Source organism: Epargyreus clarus, unplaced genomic scaffold (assembly GCF_041222505.1).
Source record: "Epargyreus clarus isolate Ecla_fem2 unplaced genomic scaffold, WU_Ecla_fem_2.2 ptg000009l, whole genome shotgun sequence".
NCBI classification, from domain to species: Eukaryota; Metazoa; Arthropoda; class Insecta; order Lepidoptera; family Hesperiidae; genus Epargyreus; species Epargyreus clarus.
The window spans coordinates 3,120,894-3,141,960 of record NW_027332217.1 but is presented as its reverse complement, the minus strand read 5'-3'; the positions used below and the strand labels follow the sequence as shown (position 1 = coordinate 3,141,960).

Here is a 21,067-nt window from a genome sequence, read left to right as displayed (position 1 = left end):
TATGTTCCTTAATGCGTTGTGATATGGCTCGTTTTGTCTGCCCAATATACGAGCTACCACAACTACAGTCAACCTTATAGACCCCTGGGCACTGGTATGGAATAGTATCCTTGGGGGAACGAAGATAGGCCGCGAGCTTTTTAAAAGGCGTAAATATACTTTTTATGTTATATTTTCGATCTAAAATCCTCCCTATCTTATCCGTGACACCTTTCACATACGGGAAATATGCGGAATGCCTTTCTACTACGCTGGTGGTGTTATGATTCCGTTCAGTTCGTTTGGCTATAGTTACGTGGCCATTGAGACGCAGGACCTTCTCCAGGTGTTCCAACTCCTGCGCCAAATGATCATTGTCACATAATTCATAGGCCCGGTTCGTGAGGGACTTTGCAACCGAAGCTAAGTGTCTGGGGTGGTGGTGTGAAGTGCCGTGTAAGTATCTATCCGTGTGAGTAGGTTTCCGGTAAACGCAATTGGGCCATTGCTACTGGGCCCAATTGCGTTAGAGTTTGGAGAAGATATGTAGATGACATCTTTGCCATCATAACAGGAGGACGGGGACAGGTAGAAAGTTATTTAGATTATCTGAACTCGGTACATGCCAGTATAAAATTCACTTGCGAAATGGAGGACAATGGGAAGTTGGCATTCTTGGATGTCGCATTAGAGGCCCGCCCTGATGGTACATTTAGTCACGCAGTTTACCGGAAACCTACTCACACGGATAGATACTTACACGGCACTTCACACCACCACCCCAGACACTTAGCTTCGGTTGCAAAGTCCCTCACGAACCGGGCCTATGAATTATGTGACAATGATCATTTGGCGCAGGAGTTGGAACACCTGGAGAAGGTCCTGCGTCTCAATGGCCACGTAACTATAGCCAAACGAACTGAACGGAATCATAACACCACCAGCGTAGTAGAAAGGCATTCCGCATATTTCCCGTATGTGAAAGGTGTCACGGATAAGATAGGGAGGATTTTAGATCGAAAATATAACATAAAAAGTATATTTACGCCTTTTAAAAAGCTCGCGGCCTATCTTCGTTCCCCCAAGGATACTATTCCATACCAGTGCCCAGGGGTCTATAAGGTTGACTGTAGTTGTGGTAGCTCGTATATTGGGCAGACAAAACGAGCCATATCACAACGCATTAAGGAACATATCAGCGCAGTCAAAAATAATGACCCTAAGAAATCTGCGGTAGCCGAACACATCCTCAGTTCAGGTTGTAACCACTGGATTGAATTACACAAACCTCAGGTGATCTCCACTGAGCGTCATTACTTTCCTCGTTTAGTAAGAGAAGCAATAGAGATCAAGAAACATCCTAGGAACTTCAATAGAGAAGATGGTTTTAAGTTAGCCCAAACGTGGAATCCAGTGGTTAGTTTATGCAAGTCACAAATAGTGCAAAGTACGGAGCGTAAGGATATTGTCAGTGTTGTGTGTCGTGATATGAAACCTAGAAAAGAAAAACGAACTAGACGTAGGGTAGATAGATTAATCTACCACTAGTACTTGTCAACGGTTTCTCCCCTCCACCTCAGTTTCGCCGTGACCACGATCCATGCAACTGGGTCGAAATATCGGCAATAAAAAACGCATATCGTGAGTACCCGTTACATAATAAAAATTACGAAAATACCAATGATCATCTTAAACCTTGAGGGGATTTTTAAACAAAACGTGACGATAAACAAAACGTAACGTATGTAGCTGTAAATTTTCGTTTGACATCATTTGCTACTAACAGTTACGGAAATAACGCAAATCTAATTCCCACCGAATTCCCTGAACAATAAATCCGATTTTCATGTTCTGTGAATAAAGCAATAATTCCAGCACAAAATATAATTTCACAAATGGCTAGCAATATAAAATAATATCAGTAATAGCATTCGCAGTTCCCTTATCACAGAATAAAGAAGGTACAGAAGGTCTGTTCTGTTTTAATGCATATTTTTGTACGATGTTTCGGGCTTTTCCTGGAACATCGATTCAAGTAGATCGTCGGAAACCGGACCATGAAACAGTAGGACCATGGTAGTCGTTAATATATATTTATTGGAGGATGTGTTGTTAGTTAGTATGACGTGACGTTTTAAATATTACGAAGGCGACCACAGAAGCGCCTAAATCCATTAGGATAATTGGACATTGCCAAAAGTGGTTTTCACGATGCTTTTCAGATAAGACATAAGTAGGGGCATTAAGTTTATTTTTTTAATAATTGGCATTACAATTATTCTAAAAGTGGTATAGTTGTCAAAGTCGTTCGCATTCATGTACAAAGGAATTGTAGAAAGGGCTCTATTTTATCGACTGAACCTTCTACTTTATTTCATATTCTGTGTTCAAATCCTGCGTGGGCCTGAGACGAGTTTATCAATCTCACGTACTAATGCTGTTATGCGCTTCGCAACTGAATCTGCGCTATACAAGTGTTGTGAGATTCGTTCGCGGATTTCTGTGATATGAGATTCCGCTCGCGGCGTCGCCCGCGTGCACTCCCTTGTAATGTATGTACTTTTTATTTTAAGATAAATGTGTAAAAATATTACTCATTTATCTTAACATTTCGAAGTGAATTTTAAGATAAATGAGTAATATTTTTTGCGAGGACGTTTTCTAAAACAAAAACCCTACAATAGATTTCCGATGTTATGTCATGAACGCATACCAGGACAGATATAGAAAATACCTAGACCCAGGACAGAATTAAATTGTCTAGTACGCAATGGGTTCGAGGTTCGATCCCCTTATCGGACATCTAAATTCTGATATTAGAATATTATTTTGGGTTGATGTTTATGTACCTACTCGTATTTTATTTTTAGGTTTAAAAATTGAACTTCACAAAACATGCTGTTCCTAAAAATATCCACACACTTCGAATAAATAAAATTTGAAATATTCATCAGCTTAATAATAAGCACAAATTTCTTTAAAGATGTCGTATCATCGAGCTACTGTTTGCAATTAAGATCGGTATCAACTCAAGTTTCAACTTTAGGCTAATTTCACATCAAAATATACATTTTATTAATAAATAATATTAATATTAATAAATAACACATTCGTAGCATAACTTAATATACATAATTAATTGGCGACCAACTTTATTCAATTGCTGATGAAGTTATAGTTATTACTAGCTGTGCCCCGCGGTCTCACCCGCGTTAAAAAGAAACAGGGGCACAGCTAGTTCTAAAATAGAACTAAGTTCTTATTACATCAGCTACCTGGCAGTAAAAGTCCCTTTTTAATACGCTTTTATTAGCTTCAGACGTATGTATGTTGGTATGTTGGTATGTTAGTATGTTAGTATGTTAGTATGTAACGGAATCTTTGAACATGATTTTAACCCCCTTCAAAACGTCGGATTAACTTGAAATTTGGCATACTTATTAAGGACCGATGACAATTCAATATTTTAAACATTCTGACCCGTTATCCTTACTAGGATAATCAGGATCAGCGATTTTCGTTTTCCTGAGACCTGGAAGGTCTGCGTTAAGACCAATAAAGGAATCTACCAGGCGCACCGATCACCTAACCTAACCTGACCTGACCTGACCTGACCTGACCTGACCTGACCTGACCTGACCTGACCTGACCTGACCTGACCAGACCTGACCTGACCTGACCTGACCTGACCCGACCTGACCTGACTTCAACATCTCACCTTCCATTAACAAGATTTCCACTATTTCATTGTTCCCCTTTTTTTTTGCTGCCAAATGTAAAGGCATATATGATTTCAGCTCATCGTCATAGTCACAACTTATATTATTAACTCGAGCTGTAAAATTAATTAAACTACTAACAGTTTTAAAATCTCTGCAGGCAGCAGCAACACAAAGAGAAGAAATTCTAGAATTATTTTTGATATTAACATCATCATGCTGTAATATTAAATCGATGATTGGACGACGTCCTTTTGAAATGGCTAGATGTAAAGCAGTTGACCGTTTTTCTCTTGAGTATTGCCATCAGCGCCTGTTTTTAAAAGATGCTCTATCATCCTTTTTCCGTGATTACTTTTATCCAAGATAGAGGACCTGGGATATGGTATAAATTATGAAAGAAAGCAGTTAGCATTGGCAATTCGGATGTCATTTAACAACTCCTCTGGGATTTTCACGTTAACAATAAAAATAAACACCAATGTAAAACACCACTTCATACAGCTGTGTTAAACAATGACCCAATATTCATTTTTGCACTGCTAAGCAAAGGTGCTGATGCTGATTCGAAAGATAAACTTGATAATACGCTACGTAATAATCGTTAAAATAATCGCTAAAATAATGACTAAAAAATGAAAAATAAATAATAGTTAAAAAAAACTAAAAAATACGCTTTTATAAAAACTTCGACCAAAAAATGAAAAATAAATAATAGTTTAAAAAAACTAAATAAATACACTTTTTATAGAAAATCCAACTAAAAAATAGAAAATATTTCTTTTAAAATTTGAATTAAGAATAGTGTAAATAAGATAAAAATATTTTTTATTGTAAAAAAAGCGTGGGGTGCTTTTTAAGATATTATCAAAATGATAATCTACTCAATATCTATCAATAAAATATTTATAACTATTGACACCATGCACCCCACGCTTTTTTTACAATAAAAAATATTTTTATCTTATTTACACTATTCTTAATTCAAATTTTAAAAGAAATATTTTCTATTTTTTAGTTGGATTTTCTATAAAAAGTGTATTTATTTAGTTTTTTTAAACTATTATTTATTTTTCATTTTTTGGTCGAAGTCTTTATAAAAGCGTATTTTTTAGTTTTTTTTAACTATTATTTATTAGAGATTAGCCAGAACAAACAGACAGACAGACAAAAATTGTAAAAATGTTATTTTGGTATTTTGGTACCGTATGTATATTCATATGCATGTAGTAAAAAGCGATTATTTCAATATTAAAAACAGACACTCCAATTTTATTTATATGTATAAATATCATGCCATTGCCATAGTAAAATACTTGTTAGTGTAAGATATTTAGATTAAAAGATTTAAAACCTTTTCAATACTTTTAATTTTTAATTTTTTGCGGCGAAGGAATATAATATTTTATCAGTAGACATGAAAAATGTGGGTTAATAAAATATTTAATTTTATGTTTCTACATACGCATATTTTTTGAGAAATTCTACTGATATAGAAAATTACCAACGGTGCCTCTACACTTTTTTCTTAGCTCGAAAAATTATTGTTAAGCTGTATTCTTATATGAAGGGTGTGTTACGTTAAGGGAGAGACTCTATAGCAATTTAAATTAGTTCTGAGAGGTAGTAGCACATCCATGGCCGACCTCAGGTAGGAGTCTAGTATTCTCTCGGGTTAATTGTAGATCCATGGACGGTAGCAGCCTCTTACCATCAAATGTATCGCATTAGCTCGTTTGCTACTCGTACTTCTGAAATAAATAAAAAATAACTTTTTTGCACCATTTTTAAGAGCGTCATTTGATATTTTATTTACGAGTTAAGAGCAAAAAAATCTACTCTGGATCCTATATATGTAATGTATACTAAAAAATATTTTCATTATCCATCAGCTGCTTCGTTTTCCGTGGCGTTCCTTCTCAGGGCGCTTTTTCGGTACCACTACTATTGTTATATCCTAAATTATCTACGAAAATACAAACATCAACAAATGGAAAATTCGAAAATTCTTCTGAAATACGAAACTTACATGCATACTATGTAGCTTGAAGCACTTGACCCCTTTCAGATAATCCCCCTCAACTTTACAACAATGGGCAAGAACGTGCAAGTTCCTCCGACGATAAGATTATCCATTACTTAGTTACATTATTAGAACTTCACTAAGCCCACTTTGGCCGAACTTATAGCTTAATAGTGCCGAACAATAGAATAGGTAGATACTTAAACTTACTTAAGAACTTTGGAAGAGCCTTTCCTCGAAGGGACTCTAAGTGTTTTGAAGCTCTATAATGGAATGGGTGTGTATTTAACGGGTTACATGTTTTAGCGATTCTATAATTTAGAAGTTGGTAGAACCCTTTGTGGTTCGACTCCGGCGGCACAACCGTCACACCTATTTCTGCCTCATAACAGCAGTGTTAGGCGCTGCTGTGTTCCGTTTTGAAGGGTGTGATAAGGAAGCCAGACTTTTCCGAGGCGTTCTACCTTAATCCTCAGGGGTAGCGGCGCTTCTGTGGCCGACCTCAGGTAGGAATATCTAATCCTATCTGGGGTTGAGTACAGATGTCCATGGGCGGCAGTAGCTACTTACCATCAGGTGGACTGCATGCTCGTCTGCTACTCCGATATTATAAAAAACTTATCGTGCTTTGATAATTTCCAATTTTGATGTTTTTTAGTATTAATATGTTGTGATAGAGACTTACTTGAGGTTTTATATTTATCTGTTTAAGATATCAAGACATTCAGTACTGACCTCAGATAAACTGTTGCAAAAACTCAGGCATTTAAGTTTCCTTGAAATATGAAAATATACTTTTGGAGCCAAAACCAAAGCCAAATTATTATTAGGATTACCACCGCCACATGTTTTTCTATTCTTTTGGTAAGTTTATTGACGCCCGTGAAATTATTTTTAAAACCTAGTATAAGAAAAAATTCTACCCAATCATATCGTTTAGTCTTTAGTTTTTTATATAAAGATGTCATTAAACTTTTTGTACCTTAAAAATTTTTGTTTATAAACGTATTTGAAAATCCCTTTCATAGTTTCAAATTAGAACAAAACGTATTCATCAAATTTACCACTTTATTACCCCCACAAATAATTCGCGAACATCTGTCCGTGGTTGAGACCAAACAAAAAATAAAATATGACTATCGGGCTGAAGCTAAACCCACCCCTATCTCCCAGGGGGTGAGGGAGATACCTCCTCGTACCGACGTAAACTTATTGGTAAAAATAAAATTGGTTCAAATAACGTACATTTTATTTATTTTATACGAGGCTAACAAAGAATATTTTTTACAGTGCCAATTTTAATTGGGTGCTGTTCACAGACCTGTATTTTAGGTATAGGTATGTGGTGATGTTACTGGTTCTCTATAAATCTTCCTAAGTATTGTACCTATAAGATAACATATATGATATGTACATAATATGTATTACTTGTATATGTACCTTTACCAGTATTCTACAATAAAGCTAATAAACTGCGAAAACTAATAGATGGTGTAGTATGTGATTATATTGTAAGTAACTTAGTTTTTAAGCACTGTATGTTTTCCGAATAAAATAAAATAAAAAAAAAAAAAAAAAAAAGTTGACTTGATTTGATTAGTTTAATCGGAACTACCTAATTTCAGTTGTAATTGAAGTATTATACTTAAGTTAATAAGATTGGCAAAGCAGTTACTTATTTGAGCAGCAAATAGTTCCAAATTCGATCTCGGCTTGTTTAGGCAGTATTCTATAATAAGTTAAATTTTGTTTCATTATATGATTTTTTTCTGACACGAAGAGAAGTTGCAAATGAAGTTATGCTCCTGAAAGTATTAAGACTGGCGTAGCGCAGTAGATATTAAACCAAACCAGGCAGAAGTTCCCAAGTTCGATCCCGGTTAAGCGTTTGCTTCGATGTCTATCGACACATGGTTTATGATGTCATTGCCACAAAAAATATTGCAAATGTTTTTTTGAATAGATATATTTAGAATGGCCGCTTGTAACATAGAAAATCCTATTGTGGGCCTAGAAATATTTATCCCGAGACCCTTACAAAGGAATGACTAGAAAGTTGGATAAAAAAGGTTAATGGGACTCTCGGAACGAAAATCTACGATTTAACAGATTTTTCTAGAATCAATGGCCGTAATAAAATGGACGCTCCCACAGATGCGGGTGATGGAATCGATTTTGAACGTAAAAAAGAACGGAATTGCTTCTGACTGTATGATTTTTTATTCGCTCTTTCAATAATCAAGTGTAATGCATAGTCGTAATATTTTTAACGCTTTCTATATTCAGAGAGCCATGTAGGTACTCAAATAAAATATATATAACTATAATAAAGGGGCATCGCGCTCGGAGGACTGCGGTTGTGTTCTATTGGAGATCCCGGAGTTCTCCACCAAGCGCTGAGGACGGCCACCCGTTGGGTTTTAGTGCGGTAAAAATCCCACATAACCCGGCGTCGCTCCCTACGGCTTTGGGTACCTTTTGAAGGTGTTCCCTTCATGAGAAAAGTGTAAAACCGATTAATTATTAGTATTTAGCTACTACGCTCGTTGTATTAAGTGCGGCGCCTTTCTAAATGTTCTCAAATATAGAAAATCTCATGGTTATACTTTACTTCACTGGGGTTGGAAAACAGATTTCTGCACATCTGGTAATATGGTAACTTATGCAATTATTGTTTTTAATGTTTATAGTATTTGGTAGAACGTCATAATTATAACCGCGATATAATTATTTTAAAACTATGCAAAAGTATAGGCTTACTATACTAGTAGGTATATATAGTAAAACATACTCGTAGTAAGTTATTTTACTTCGAAATTAACAAATTTTAGTAATGCTACGAAGCATTGTGATGTAAGCAGTCTAAATTGATATTTACCTAACTTCATGAAAATTTTCTTCAACAACGACCGATAAAAAATTCCATTCTATGCCACTTTCGTGTTTCCACGCTACAAATATCACTTTCGTTAAAAATTTACCTACAGTAGTACAAAGTTGATAAATTTTTAACGAAACGTAGGTAATGGTGAATATTTAAGGGACGTTCCTTTGCTTGACATAGAAAGGGATTTGGTAATTTGGAATACTTTGTCTATTGATACTCAGCGAAAAGACCAAGACTCAAAAAATGTATATTCAAAAAAATACAAAGTTTCTTACGTCATACCTATGAGTATCTAAGATTATAAGTTTTCCCAATTCCTAATTATTTACCAATCCAATATAGTCTGTAATTTAACGCAGTCTAGCTTCACAAACAAATAAAGGTAGTGTTGGCAATGTCACAGCCAGTGAATATTACCAAATCACAATTTAATAATATAATATGTTAGTTTCAGTTACGTTTATAACATTAATTTGTGACGTATACTGCCATCTATTATCAAATTATAAAGATACGGATTGTAGTACTTACTACTCGACACTAGATGTCATTAAATCCAATTTGTTTTATAATGCATTTTTATTAATTGTATTTCCTCGTTTTAAATATTTAATTTCTGATAGAGTATTCTTGACAAATGATCTATCCCAGAAAGATGTATTGTTCTTCTAAGCTCATGTGTTCGTTTTTTACTTTATCTTATTGTACCTACATGACACGTGTGGTTTATTCTTAAAGTATTTGTGATTAAACCTGACTAAACACTATTTTGTCGTAAAAAAATGTTTTGTAATGATTTGAAGGTAGTAAAACACTCTGTGGTTCGTGGAACCAATTTCTTCTTAATAAGTATGATAAGGGTATTCCAGCTTACTCCTCAGGGGTAGCGGCGTATAGGTAGGTATATGGCCAACCTCAGGTCTAATCTTATTTAGATTTAATTACTGATGTCCATGGGTAGTAGACCTCAATTGGGAATCTAATCTTGTCTGGAGTTGATTACGGATGTGCATAGGCAATGTAAATATTTTTTCTTTATTTTATCTTTTGCTCTTGCATGACGTGTGGTTTATTCTTTAGGTAAATTTGACTATACAGTATACAAAAAATGCTATTTTCCTTAATTATTTAACTTTTGCTCTTACGACGTTTAATTTATTCTTAAGGTATTTCTGACTTCTGACTCTTCCTGTTAGAAAATATTTTTAAATATATTTTGTTTGTTCCCAGGTTACCAGATGTCGCGCAAGTCGTGTACGGTGGGTGGGTCGCGCGGCGTGTGCATGTGGGTGCAGGAGTGCAACCGCGTGGGGGGCACACACGCTGGCGTGTGCGTGTATGGGTTCATGTTCGGGTCCTGCTGTCTGCTGCCCAACAAGCCGCTTGTGGAAGGTTCGTTTTTGTGACTTGTTTACATGTTTAAATGTTTACACTACTCGTCACTAGATGGCGCTACTAAGTATTATTGTTAACTTTTAAAATGAAGATAGTGTGCTCACTTACTAAATGCTGATGCGATTCTCATTAATCCTTCTATTTATAATAATATTATTAGAAAATATTTAATAGGAAGAAGTTAAAAATTATGAGTGTAGATAATTTTTTTAAGATACCTAATTTTATTTTAGAGTAAACAATGATGAAAACAATAATTATGAATTGAATTTTAAATGAAACTAGTTGAAGACAATTTTCATAAAATATTTTTTATTACCTATATAGGCATTGAGCACATTTCATGAATATCTAAACTCTTACTACTTATTTAAGACAATTACTATCAGTAAAATATATAAATTACGTTCATTACGTACATTTCTATTTATAACATTTTTCAGAGAGCTCCAGTGCAGTTACAGTCACAGACAGACCGTATTCAGCGCCACTCAGTGCCACATTGAGCACTTCTGCACCTATCGAGACTTCGACTCAAACCACGGCGCGGTCAACCATACAAACACAGCGGCCTTCTTTCATGACGAAGCCGATAGATGGCGCGCCTTACAGTTATCGGCCGCCAGACGTAAACCTGCCTTTAGGCAATTTAGACTCAAGTAGCGAACAAAATAGTGATATAGTTAATAAAATAACATATAACAGTGTAAATAAGTACCAAAATGTAAATAGGCCCAGTGAAGTGGAAACTAGTCCTCATAACAAAGTCTGGTCTAGTCTTAGCATAGTACCGGGAGCGCGACCTATGGCCGTGTCTGAACAACATCCTGACAACAGTATTTCAGCGGGTGAGTTGACTTAATAGTTCTCGTAAGTGTAACAGATGGCGCTGTTATTTATTTTGGTTCCAGGTTGGTTTTTATAGTGTGTACAAGATGGCGCTTTATTTCGTAACAATAACTAATTATTCTCCAAACCGATTTAGTTTGATTTTGTATAAGACATTTTATATGAAATATAGTAATATTAACAAATGACATGGATAGATACCTCTCATCAACCTCAGACTGGAATCCTATCTGAGGTCGGCAACAGATTATTTGCCTTACCTGAAGACTAAATAGGAATGCTTTATGTAATTATTTCAATGCTGAAGGCTTAATAGAATTTCTCGTGAATCTTACAAGCTAGATCAAAGTAGCGCTTAAGCGTGCTGTTATTAGGCAGATATATATTTATGTTATATTATATAGAAGTAGCAGATAGACGATAGTCCATCTAATAGTAAGTGGCTACTACCGCCCAATAAGATTAGATTCCTTTCTGAGGTATTTCACAGACGCGTCGCTACCCCTGATGACTCAGTTGGGACGCTTCGGAAATCTCTATCTCCCACATCATTGAAATCACAACACACCATCGCTTTACTCTGCTTTTATTAGGCATAAATAGTGTTATAGTGTTTTGAAGGTGGTAGAACCCTTTGTGGTTCGACTCCGGCGGCACCACCGCCACACCAATTTCTGCCTTATAACAGCAGTGTTAAGCGCTACTGTATTCTGATTTGAAGGGTGTGGTAAGGGAGATATACTTTTCCGAGGCGTTCCAGCTTAGTCCTCAGGGGTAGCGGCTGGTCTGTGGCCGACCGCAGGTAGGAATATCTAACCTATCTAGGGTTGAATACAGATGTCCATGGGCGACAGTAACCACTTGCCATCAGGTGGACTGCATGCTCGTCTGCTACTCCAATATTATAAAAAAAAAAACTAAAACACAAAATCGCTTTAACCGGCCGTTATTGCGCATAAATAGTGTAATTAGTGAAGAACCATTAAGCCATTGGGCTTAACCCCCTCACCTAGTAACGTAGTCCATCACCCAATTTCCAGCACATCTCATGTCAAGACCGAGCAACCTGAACACGATCCACTGGCAAGCGACGACAGAACCGACGTTCATCACGAAGCCGCGACCGAACTGGGAGAAGCCGGCGGTGAAGCCGAAGCCCACGAAGAAGTTCACCACGACCACGAGCAAGCCGCACAAGAACTACATCAAGCCTAAGGACCCAATGCTGAACATGATCAACAAGACGGATGATTCAACGCCAGCGCCGATACATACCACGGCAGCGACTAACAGTGTTGGTAGGTATTGTGTTACGCTACATTTCGACTCTGCTTTCGTAGGCCAAACATAGACCGCGCCAAACTACTAGTCCGCTCTGAAATTGTTGCGAGCAGGTGTAGTCATACAATTTGCTATGCGATTCATTTCTATATTCAGAGCGGACTAGCAGTTTATCGCGGACTATACTTATTATTACTTTTACAGTCTTTAAATTTGCATAGGGATTTACCTAGCGTCGTAACTAGGGCTGCAATGTTCAAGAAGGCCGAATTTTGCAGGCTCATGAAAAATAAACTATGTCGGTAATCTGTATAGATTTTTGTATTGATACCAAAGACGTAAAAAAAAACAAAAATTATAGTATGATTGATTAAGTTATATTTCCTTGAGTTGAAACACAGAGGATTCTCCGGTCTTCAAATATGAAGCAAGTCAAACACTTTCATCCTATGAAAATCTTGAAAATGTTCGCTCTATAGCTAATCTCTTTGTAAGTTCAAAATAAACAAGAATAATTCGACCGTCATTACACCCTAACGTACCCGTATGTGCCAAACGTCCCCACTGTCCCCGCGGACCGCTGGGCAATTTGTCCCTTTTATTATCACTAACTGCCGAGCATTAAGTCCGTGGTCTAATTATGTTTATCTCGTGTGCGATGTGTCTTTGAATATGAAATGCTAAGTGACCTGTGTAGTTACTGAAATTTGGTTTTTACTTTGCGAATTTTTATATAGGTAATCTATATAAATCACGACTAATAAGCTAATCATCTAAACTGGCCTTTCATCGAAGCAGTTTTGCGTTTCAGTGGTAGGCCATGGATACCTAAGTTACACATGAAGTCAACATCTTCATCCTCAGAAGTAGCAAAGGAAAAATGTGATCGTCTTCACTTTTTTATAATAAAATGCGCATCTACCGCTGAACACTAAGCTGGAATGCCTCTGATAAATTCCTATGTCTCCTTTACCACACTCTCCCAACTAGAACACAGCAGCGCTTAACACTACTGTTATAATGTAGAAATAAGGTAGAAGTGGTGCCGCTGGAGCCGAACCACAAAGTCCTACCAGCTTTAAAAGTCCCTGTTCTTAATGGAGTTGATTACTATTGATATGATTGATATCAATGGGTGGCAGTGTCCACTGAACATCAGGACTGTATGCTCGTTACCTACTTGAATGTAAAAAAGTAAATAAAATCCCATTCATTTAAACTTTTATTGAATGTAACTTCCATTAAGATAACACAGAATTTTTGCAATTGCTATTAAGAAGTAACATTTTCTTTGTCATAAATTTTCACAAATGCATTCAAAGAGATACCTTCCGCCGATAAGAGTGAACATTGAATTGAATTCATTACGTTCATGGAAGTCTTAATGAAACTAAAGTAGCATTAATATCCTTTCACATTTGCTCTGAGAATAACTAATTTTCTCATATCTGAACACCATTTATTCTGAAAGCATTCTTGCTAACTTGATAGGCAGCTGTCTCATCGACCTAAAATAGCGAATAACTTTAGAAACGAGAAAATGCAGATGAGATTTCGAATTGGAATAGATAGCACTCCCTATTTAGATTTGCAAGTTCGATATTTTAATATATTTAAAACGAGCTTTTGCCCACGGCTTCGCGTTACGCGTTACGAAGTAATATTTTCATCCCCTATTTTATCCCCTTGGGGGTAGAATTGATTAAAATCCTTTCTTAGCGGATGCCTATTGCCAATATTCAGCAATTCAATTCAATATGCCAAATTTCAGCCCGATCCGTCCAGTGGTTTGGGCTGTGCGTTGATAGATAACTATGTCAGTCAGTCACCTTTGAGTTATATATATTTAGATAGATAAATGAATACTAAATGATAAATTTAGCGTTGGTAAATATAAACGAAACCTTCAATGTTGTCGCTATAAATATAGTTTTCCAGATTATGATTTACGTATTAAAATAATGTTATATACATTTATATATCAATAAATTCTTGTTATTTATGACTACCTACTTACTTAATGCATAATGTAAAGTCTGTAAGTAAGTCGGTCTTAAAAACTAATTGCTTATAATATACCTACAACATTACCTCATGTATTTTATACCGTTCAAAAACATAGAATTTGATAGTCACGAAAACATCAAATGAAATCGGTTCAAGGCAGCCAGATGACTAGGAACGTTCATTTATCGTTCACTCGCTGGCAGTAAGACAACGGCCAAGCCATGCATGTAATGTTCTTGGCAATTTCATTTTCCTTGTCTCTCTTCGATTCGTTGCCATTCGGCGATATGCCAAGACCTGAACACGCTGCTATCTTGGCAATGTTATAACCGTGTTGAAATAATTCTTGTCTCCAAGTGGAATTTGGTTATAACCTTTGGAAAACCTTATATTCATAAAGGCTACGCAACTTGGAATACAATATATTGCCAATATGAAGCGACTGATGTGATTAGGAAGCGAGCTTTATAGCCTAGCATTAGATTTTATTCTTCTTCTGGTTTCTGTCACTAGTAATATAATGATAAGTAATAAGTTCGTACAGGATACTGATGGCAGTTTCCACCTCATGTTAGGTGTCTACAGCTGTCATTGACGATATCCCTCAAGAAAAGAGACATAAATGCAAATATTTTTCATAAATAAAATATTACACAACAATAAAAAAACTTACCTGCACTCGTTAAGCGAGGTGGATTATGGCCTAAATTTACCTCAATCTGAGTATCAGAAACCAGAACGCACGAATGTACTATGATATTGTACTCTGAATAGTTTTAATTTGATCTTTACACCCCAATTTCAACACGTTTCAGAGTGTGGAGTGACGTCAATGTGGCCTCGACCAGAATCACGTATCATGGGCGGCAAGGACTCCAGCTTCGGAAGGTGGCCGTGGCAGGTGTCGGTGCGAAGGAACTCGTACTTCGGTTTCTCCTCAACTCACAGATGTGGTGGTGCCATCATCAATGAGGGCTGGATTGCTACCGCAGGCCACTGTGTTGACGAGTAAGTTGATTATGATCTTGTAACATAAGCTAGTCATGCATCTAGAGTGGAATGAACTGAATTTAGTTTTTTTATGTGTTGATTGTGTATTCGTTACTACGTGTGACCATGTCACCAACGATACAGAAATCCTGGTGTGATTGTGTGTGGAATGTATGCGATGTCATACTCTATGTATGCGATGTCTGATCATCTTAGTCCGCAGGAATGGTATCTGTGGTCTACTTAGGGTGGATCCTCCGTTGTAAATGGACTTGGTTGCTTATAGGTGGCTGTGATCACTTACCATGTGGACTGCAAGTTCGTCTGCTTCTCTTATCTTATTAAAATAAAAGTATGCTTTTCCATATCTTTCAAACTGAACACAGCACGTGGCCACTGCTACTTTAAAGAAAAAGTACGTATTACAATGATGATCACGTAGTTAAACTGCTGCTAAAATTCAAACAAAACTTTAGGAAACTTTTTGTTTTATTTTACAGTCTCCTCACCTCTCAAATACGAATACGAGTGGGCGAATACGACTTCTCGTCTGTATCCGAGCAGTATCCGTACGTGGAACGCGGTGTCGCGCGAAAGGCAGTTCATCCGAAGTACAACTTCTTCACGTATGAATACGACTTGGCGCTGGTGAAGTTGGATTCTCCAGTGCAGTTCGCGGCTCATATAGCGCCGATATGCTTGCCTGCGACAGATGATCTGCTAATAGGGGAGAACGCTACTGTCACTGGATGGGGCAGACTGTCTGAAGGTGGTGTGCTGCCGTCGGTTCTACAAGAGGTAAGTTTAGATAATGAAAACATAGTTTTCCAAAGAAATAGGTTAGCTTTGGTCAGATTCCTTATTTTTTATGTAAGGTTAAAAGATTTTATTTTTTATAAGAACTAGTTTATAGTTCTTTGTAGATTTCATAATAATTATCATCGTTATTTGACATAGAAACCAAAACACATTTAATAATTAATTTAATAATTTGTTATATCCTTAGGTTAGTGTGGAAAAAACATAACGAGTAGAATTTTTTATTGGTTTTGTGTTAGTCAAAATTGAAAAATAATATTATTTCTTTGATCAACTGTACTAGTACCTTATTGCATGTGTAGTTTTATATACATTGGCTCCAAACGAACCCATCTTTTAGATGATTGTCTTGAAGTACCTTGAGTTTATTAAAATGTCGTTCATAATTTGTTTCTAGGTGCAAGTACCCATAGTGTCCAACGAGCGTTGCAAATCCATGTTTTTAAGAGCTGGGAGACACGAGTTTATACCAGATATTTTCCTGTGCGCTGGTCATGAGCGAGGCGGCCATGATTCCTGCCAGGGAGACTCGGGAGGACCTTTGCAGGTATTTATTGTAATTGCACGTGTAATCCGTTCGATTAATCTGTATGGAATCATCTCCAAAAACGTGGTTAAATTAGCTGGACACTCGTACGAAGTTTTGCTGACCTTGCTGTCATTGACTTTCTGTGACAGTCATCTAATGCTGTGTGTGATTGATGACTGTCGAAAGAGAGAGACATGACTTTTATGAAGCGTCCCACTTTAGTCTTCAAATGTCTAATGATCATTGTCAATAAATAACTTGTCAGTTTGCAATACTACACCTGTCACACTGCCAGAACACTTCAATAAACACTGTTTTAGTTCACACATACGAAATTGTATTTCAAATTTTATGGGAGCTATTACTTTTTATTAACCAGATCATAAAGTTTCAATGCTGTTCATTTCTATAAACTTTCTAGTTTCTACGTTACGAGTACTAAAGTCATTATTTATGTACTTAAGGAAACTTAACCGTTGCATACACTGGGAATATAAAATAAATAATATAAAGTAAGGCTTATTTAAGAAATGCTTATCACTAGGCATAACAAATCATTATTAATACTTAAAATATCTTTGTATATTTATTTATATCTATGCAGCGATTGGTGCCATCCTAGTAAGCATTTTAAAGCCTGTAGCAGGAGGCTCCGCTCTTCCATATTTCTAAGCGTTTATAAATAATAATAAGTTTATGAATACATTATTATACAATGTATAGTAATATGAAATGTCGAAGCCATAAGAATATAGAACTAAAATTTTTAATCCGGAAGCAGAGTTGAAATATTTTGACTATAGTTTCGTAGTAGCCGTTAGAAAATAAATTCCCAGTCGCTAGTCGCTGAAACGATGTCGTTTGGCGCAGCGAAGGGTATAAAGGCACAACAGAGAAAGATAATAGCCAAAACATTTACGCTGTTAAGAGGTTTATGCACCCGGTGGGCATTAGCCGTTATTGTGCACTGGATTGATCGATTTGGAGTTATGTTCACCATTACAAGCACTCGTGATGAAATCTGGTCTCGAATTTTGGATGTTGTTGGAATCACAGTAACGTTGACTTTCAGAAGTTAAGTTGTTTAAGTGATAACGAAAAATGTTGTATAAGGATTTTTGATGTAGTAACTTAATGTAGTATCTAGTCTTAAGGCGGTTAATTATATGGTAATTAATTGGTTGGTTGTGATAATAATTCGTAGTTTTGTTTCAAAAGCAAATTTTGCATAAAATATCCAAAAACGTTATAACGTTAACGTTAACGACTGTTCATGAAGTGCGCTTTAGATTTGTTTGCAATCTCAATTTCATAAAAAAAAAACGACTTACATATTGAAGACCTTTAATTTCCATATTCATATTCATATTGTGACCTTTAATTTCCATCAAGTAATGTATACTTTATCATAATTCGTCGTTAAAATAAAGCGAATAAAGATAAACTACATATTAGTTCCATATTTAGGTACTGCGGTAAATGCATGAGCAGCTTTAGGCTAACTTTGGCATGTATAATGGTCATGGTTTGGCGTAGTGAGTGTTGCAAGCTTATGTTGGATCCTGTTTAGGAAAGTTGTACCTTCAAATTCTATTCTCCTTTTTTAGTTTATACCTAACGAGGAAGGAAATTTTGCCATTTTTATTTTGCATTTTAGAATTGTTGTTGCAAGTGAACTTCATTTTATTTTTTTGTTATGGAAATCTTTGTCATCGACAATCCATTTCTGTTTCATTGCTGGGCATGGGTCCCCTCACGCCATAAGGCTTGAGGCCATAGTCCAGTAGTTTTTCCAAACAACATCAAAAACATTATTATTATGAAACATCAAAATCAATCAAATTTTTAATCACATACTAAATAATTAAAACATATGAATTAAACATATTATTAAAATTACATTTTAAAATTATAGCATATTTTTGTAAATAAATTTATATTTATATTTTGTTCAATAATTATATTCTACCTTCGTTAGATATAGGTACTGTTGTGATGGTTCTGTTATCAATTTCAGGTCAAAGGAAAGGACCAAAGATACTTCTTAGCGGGTATCATTAGCTGGGGCATCGGATGCGGCGAGGCCAATCTACCTGGGGTATGCACCAGGATATCAAAGTTCGTACCTTGGATCCTTCAAACAGTAAACTCTTAGCTGAACCCAATTTTTTTTGGAAATAGTGAAACAGATAATGATAATGAAGTGGAAATCCAAACAGTGGAAGTGCTAGTGATAGTGACAATCGAAGTAGCCGATGAACGAACAAACGAACTTACCACTACAGTGCAAGTTACCTTCAAAAATGTTGATTGAATTCAACGTTTTCTGAGGCGTTTTATTAATAACAAAGTCCACCGGGAGGCTGTACAGAGGTCTAAGAGAGACTCTGTATTATTCCCTATAAGCTTCAAAACGGTGATATATTCAGGCTTGGACTATAATAAACGCCCTTGTAATCACTGCTTGTTTCGTATGCGATGTAAATGTCTTCTGATGTCTCATGCACGTGTGTTAGTTTAGCTACTTTTGTAAATACCTCTTATGTGTTAGAATTTGTATTTGGCATAGTATTATCATTATTAGTTACATTGTAATTGTAAGTGACATCGAAGTCGATACGTGGAGGATCTTCTAAAGATTTTCCATTTTACCGAACGTTTGTTTTTGTATAATGAATACAACTTTATTTAACTTTAAGGTCTCACATTAAATAGGTTAGATATTGGAATTTACGCTGTAAATAGCTTAAGATGTGTATTTATCTTGCCTCAGATGTTAAGCTTTTGTTTACAGTATTATTTATTTGTTTTAGCTCTCTGTGTAAGCTATGCGTCTTTTGTAAATATGCGTTTAGCTGGTTCCTTATTCGAATTATCATTAGTTGTACGTTTCAGTTATGTATTGTAAACTTTGGAAGTAAGCTTAGCCTGTAGTATATTAGCGTTATTGTATAGATTGTCTAATATTTTGTTATGAAAAGCGAATATGTGAACAATTACCAAATCGCAGTTTGTTATTTTAACTTTTACGAGCATTTCGCGACTTGGGTTACCGCAAACGGGTTCGTTTTTATAAAATTTTAATATGTGAAATATATTTTGTTTTTGTATCATTATGGTCATAAACATCTCTGATACCTTAACTGCTACCAGATTTAAATCATCTTTAATAAGCGTTAGAGCCTTGGGTAAATTCTTATTTATATTTGGTCCTCGGTTGCGGTAAAATAAGTCCTTTAGTGAATATGTTCTCGATGGAGTGATGTTTTATAATAATATTAATGTATATTCTATTATAAATTTTGTTTGAATGGATAGTTTATGATGACGTTGACTCCATATTGTTCGTTTGCACATAATTTTGTTAATGATTAAACAATGACTCGATTTTCAAGTATTTTAATGTGTTCCCAATTCTACATTGCTGTTATTTAATTAATTTTCATTAAAATTATTACCACAGTCTGATCCAAATGACATGCTTTGTAAACTTTAATTGCATATGAAACTTGCTTGTTAATTTATTGTTTTAATAATATACAAAATATTTATGATTATAAATAGATGTACTTATACAAAAGTGAAGTTACAAAAGAGAAAACTATATAATTCAAAAATCTACTCATCCGTCAATCAAAATTCATATACGCATGAGATAGTCTTACAAAACAATAAAACCATTTATGACCTTTATAAATTTGGAAAAATTCAGGCTGTTGGTATTTTTTCTTTCTTCAAGTACAAACGTTAAGACATGGTAGACTTACTATGTTTGTCCTCAAAGTGATTTAAATAATCAAACAATTTCGACCATTGTTACGAATTTACGAAAATTTAAAACCGTTTGAAATTTGCACGCTAATTAGCGAGTCGAACTATCCATGTGGTGCATGGCGGCGATAAATTAGATCTGATGCATGATACAAATTCCCGGCGGAATAACGCCGGTCATTAAGGACCTAGGGACGTTCTCGGGTTTCGATAACGTGTAGTTGTAAATTAGTAAGCATAAGCTTTTATATTATATTTGTTGGTCGTAGCAAAATCTATGGAATTTATTTTAGGAATTTTAGAACGCTGCGTTATGAGATTTTCCAAATAACTTCTACCATAATTATTATTACCCCTTAGCAACATTGCAACAGTGTTGAAATGTGTATGTTGTGTGTGCATACTCACATGTGAGCGCGTATTCGTGCGTATGTGTATGGAAAGATAATTAGGTAAGACACATAAATGTAAAGTATGCAACGAATTTGTTACTTATCACTTAGCCTTGTTTGATAAATTCTAATTCAAAAATTCCCTTGCTTCAGGTGCTATTTAAAAATATTAGTATTGTAATTACATACAAAATATTTCACTCATTTTATGTTTTGGTTGATTTATATCATATTATATATGCCTTAAATTCATAGCTCCATTAATGGTGAAAACCGGACATTTCAGATATTAAGGGAAAGGGGTTAATGTCCAAATGGACGATAACTTGTAACCAGCAAGATTTACTAATTACGAATATTTGTTCTGAAATGGTTTTACCTAATGGACGAAATAATTATTTCGTGTATACCTTTTAAAGGCGCTTC

At 35.5% G+C, this 21,067-nt stretch overlaps 1 protein-coding gene across 2 annotated transcripts in view; it reads left to right on the top strand.

The window, feature by feature from the left end:
• Sb (serine proteinase stubble) overlaps nt 1-19,866 on the top strand; it is a 174,739-nt gene extending 154,873 nt beyond the window's left edge. For both annotated transcript variants that reach the window (XM_073076415.1, XM_073076414.1), the window contains exons 4-10: nt 9,839-10,000; nt 10,447-10,851; nt 11,893-12,150; nt 14,956-15,148; nt 15,631-15,928; nt 16,347-16,496; nt 18,496-19,866. In XM_073076415.1, coding sequence (XP_072932516.1) covers nt 9,839-10,000; nt 10,447-10,851; nt 11,893-12,150; nt 14,956-15,148; nt 15,631-15,928; nt 16,347-16,496; nt 18,496-18,633 — 1,604 coding nt within the window. In that variant the 3' untranslated portion in view covers nt 18,634-19,866. The remainder of the gene's footprint in view (nt 1-9,838; nt 10,001-10,446; nt 10,852-11,892; nt 12,151-14,955; nt 15,149-15,630; nt 15,929-16,346; nt 16,497-18,495) is intronic.
• Nucleotides 19,867-21,067: the final 1,201 nt, after the last annotated feature.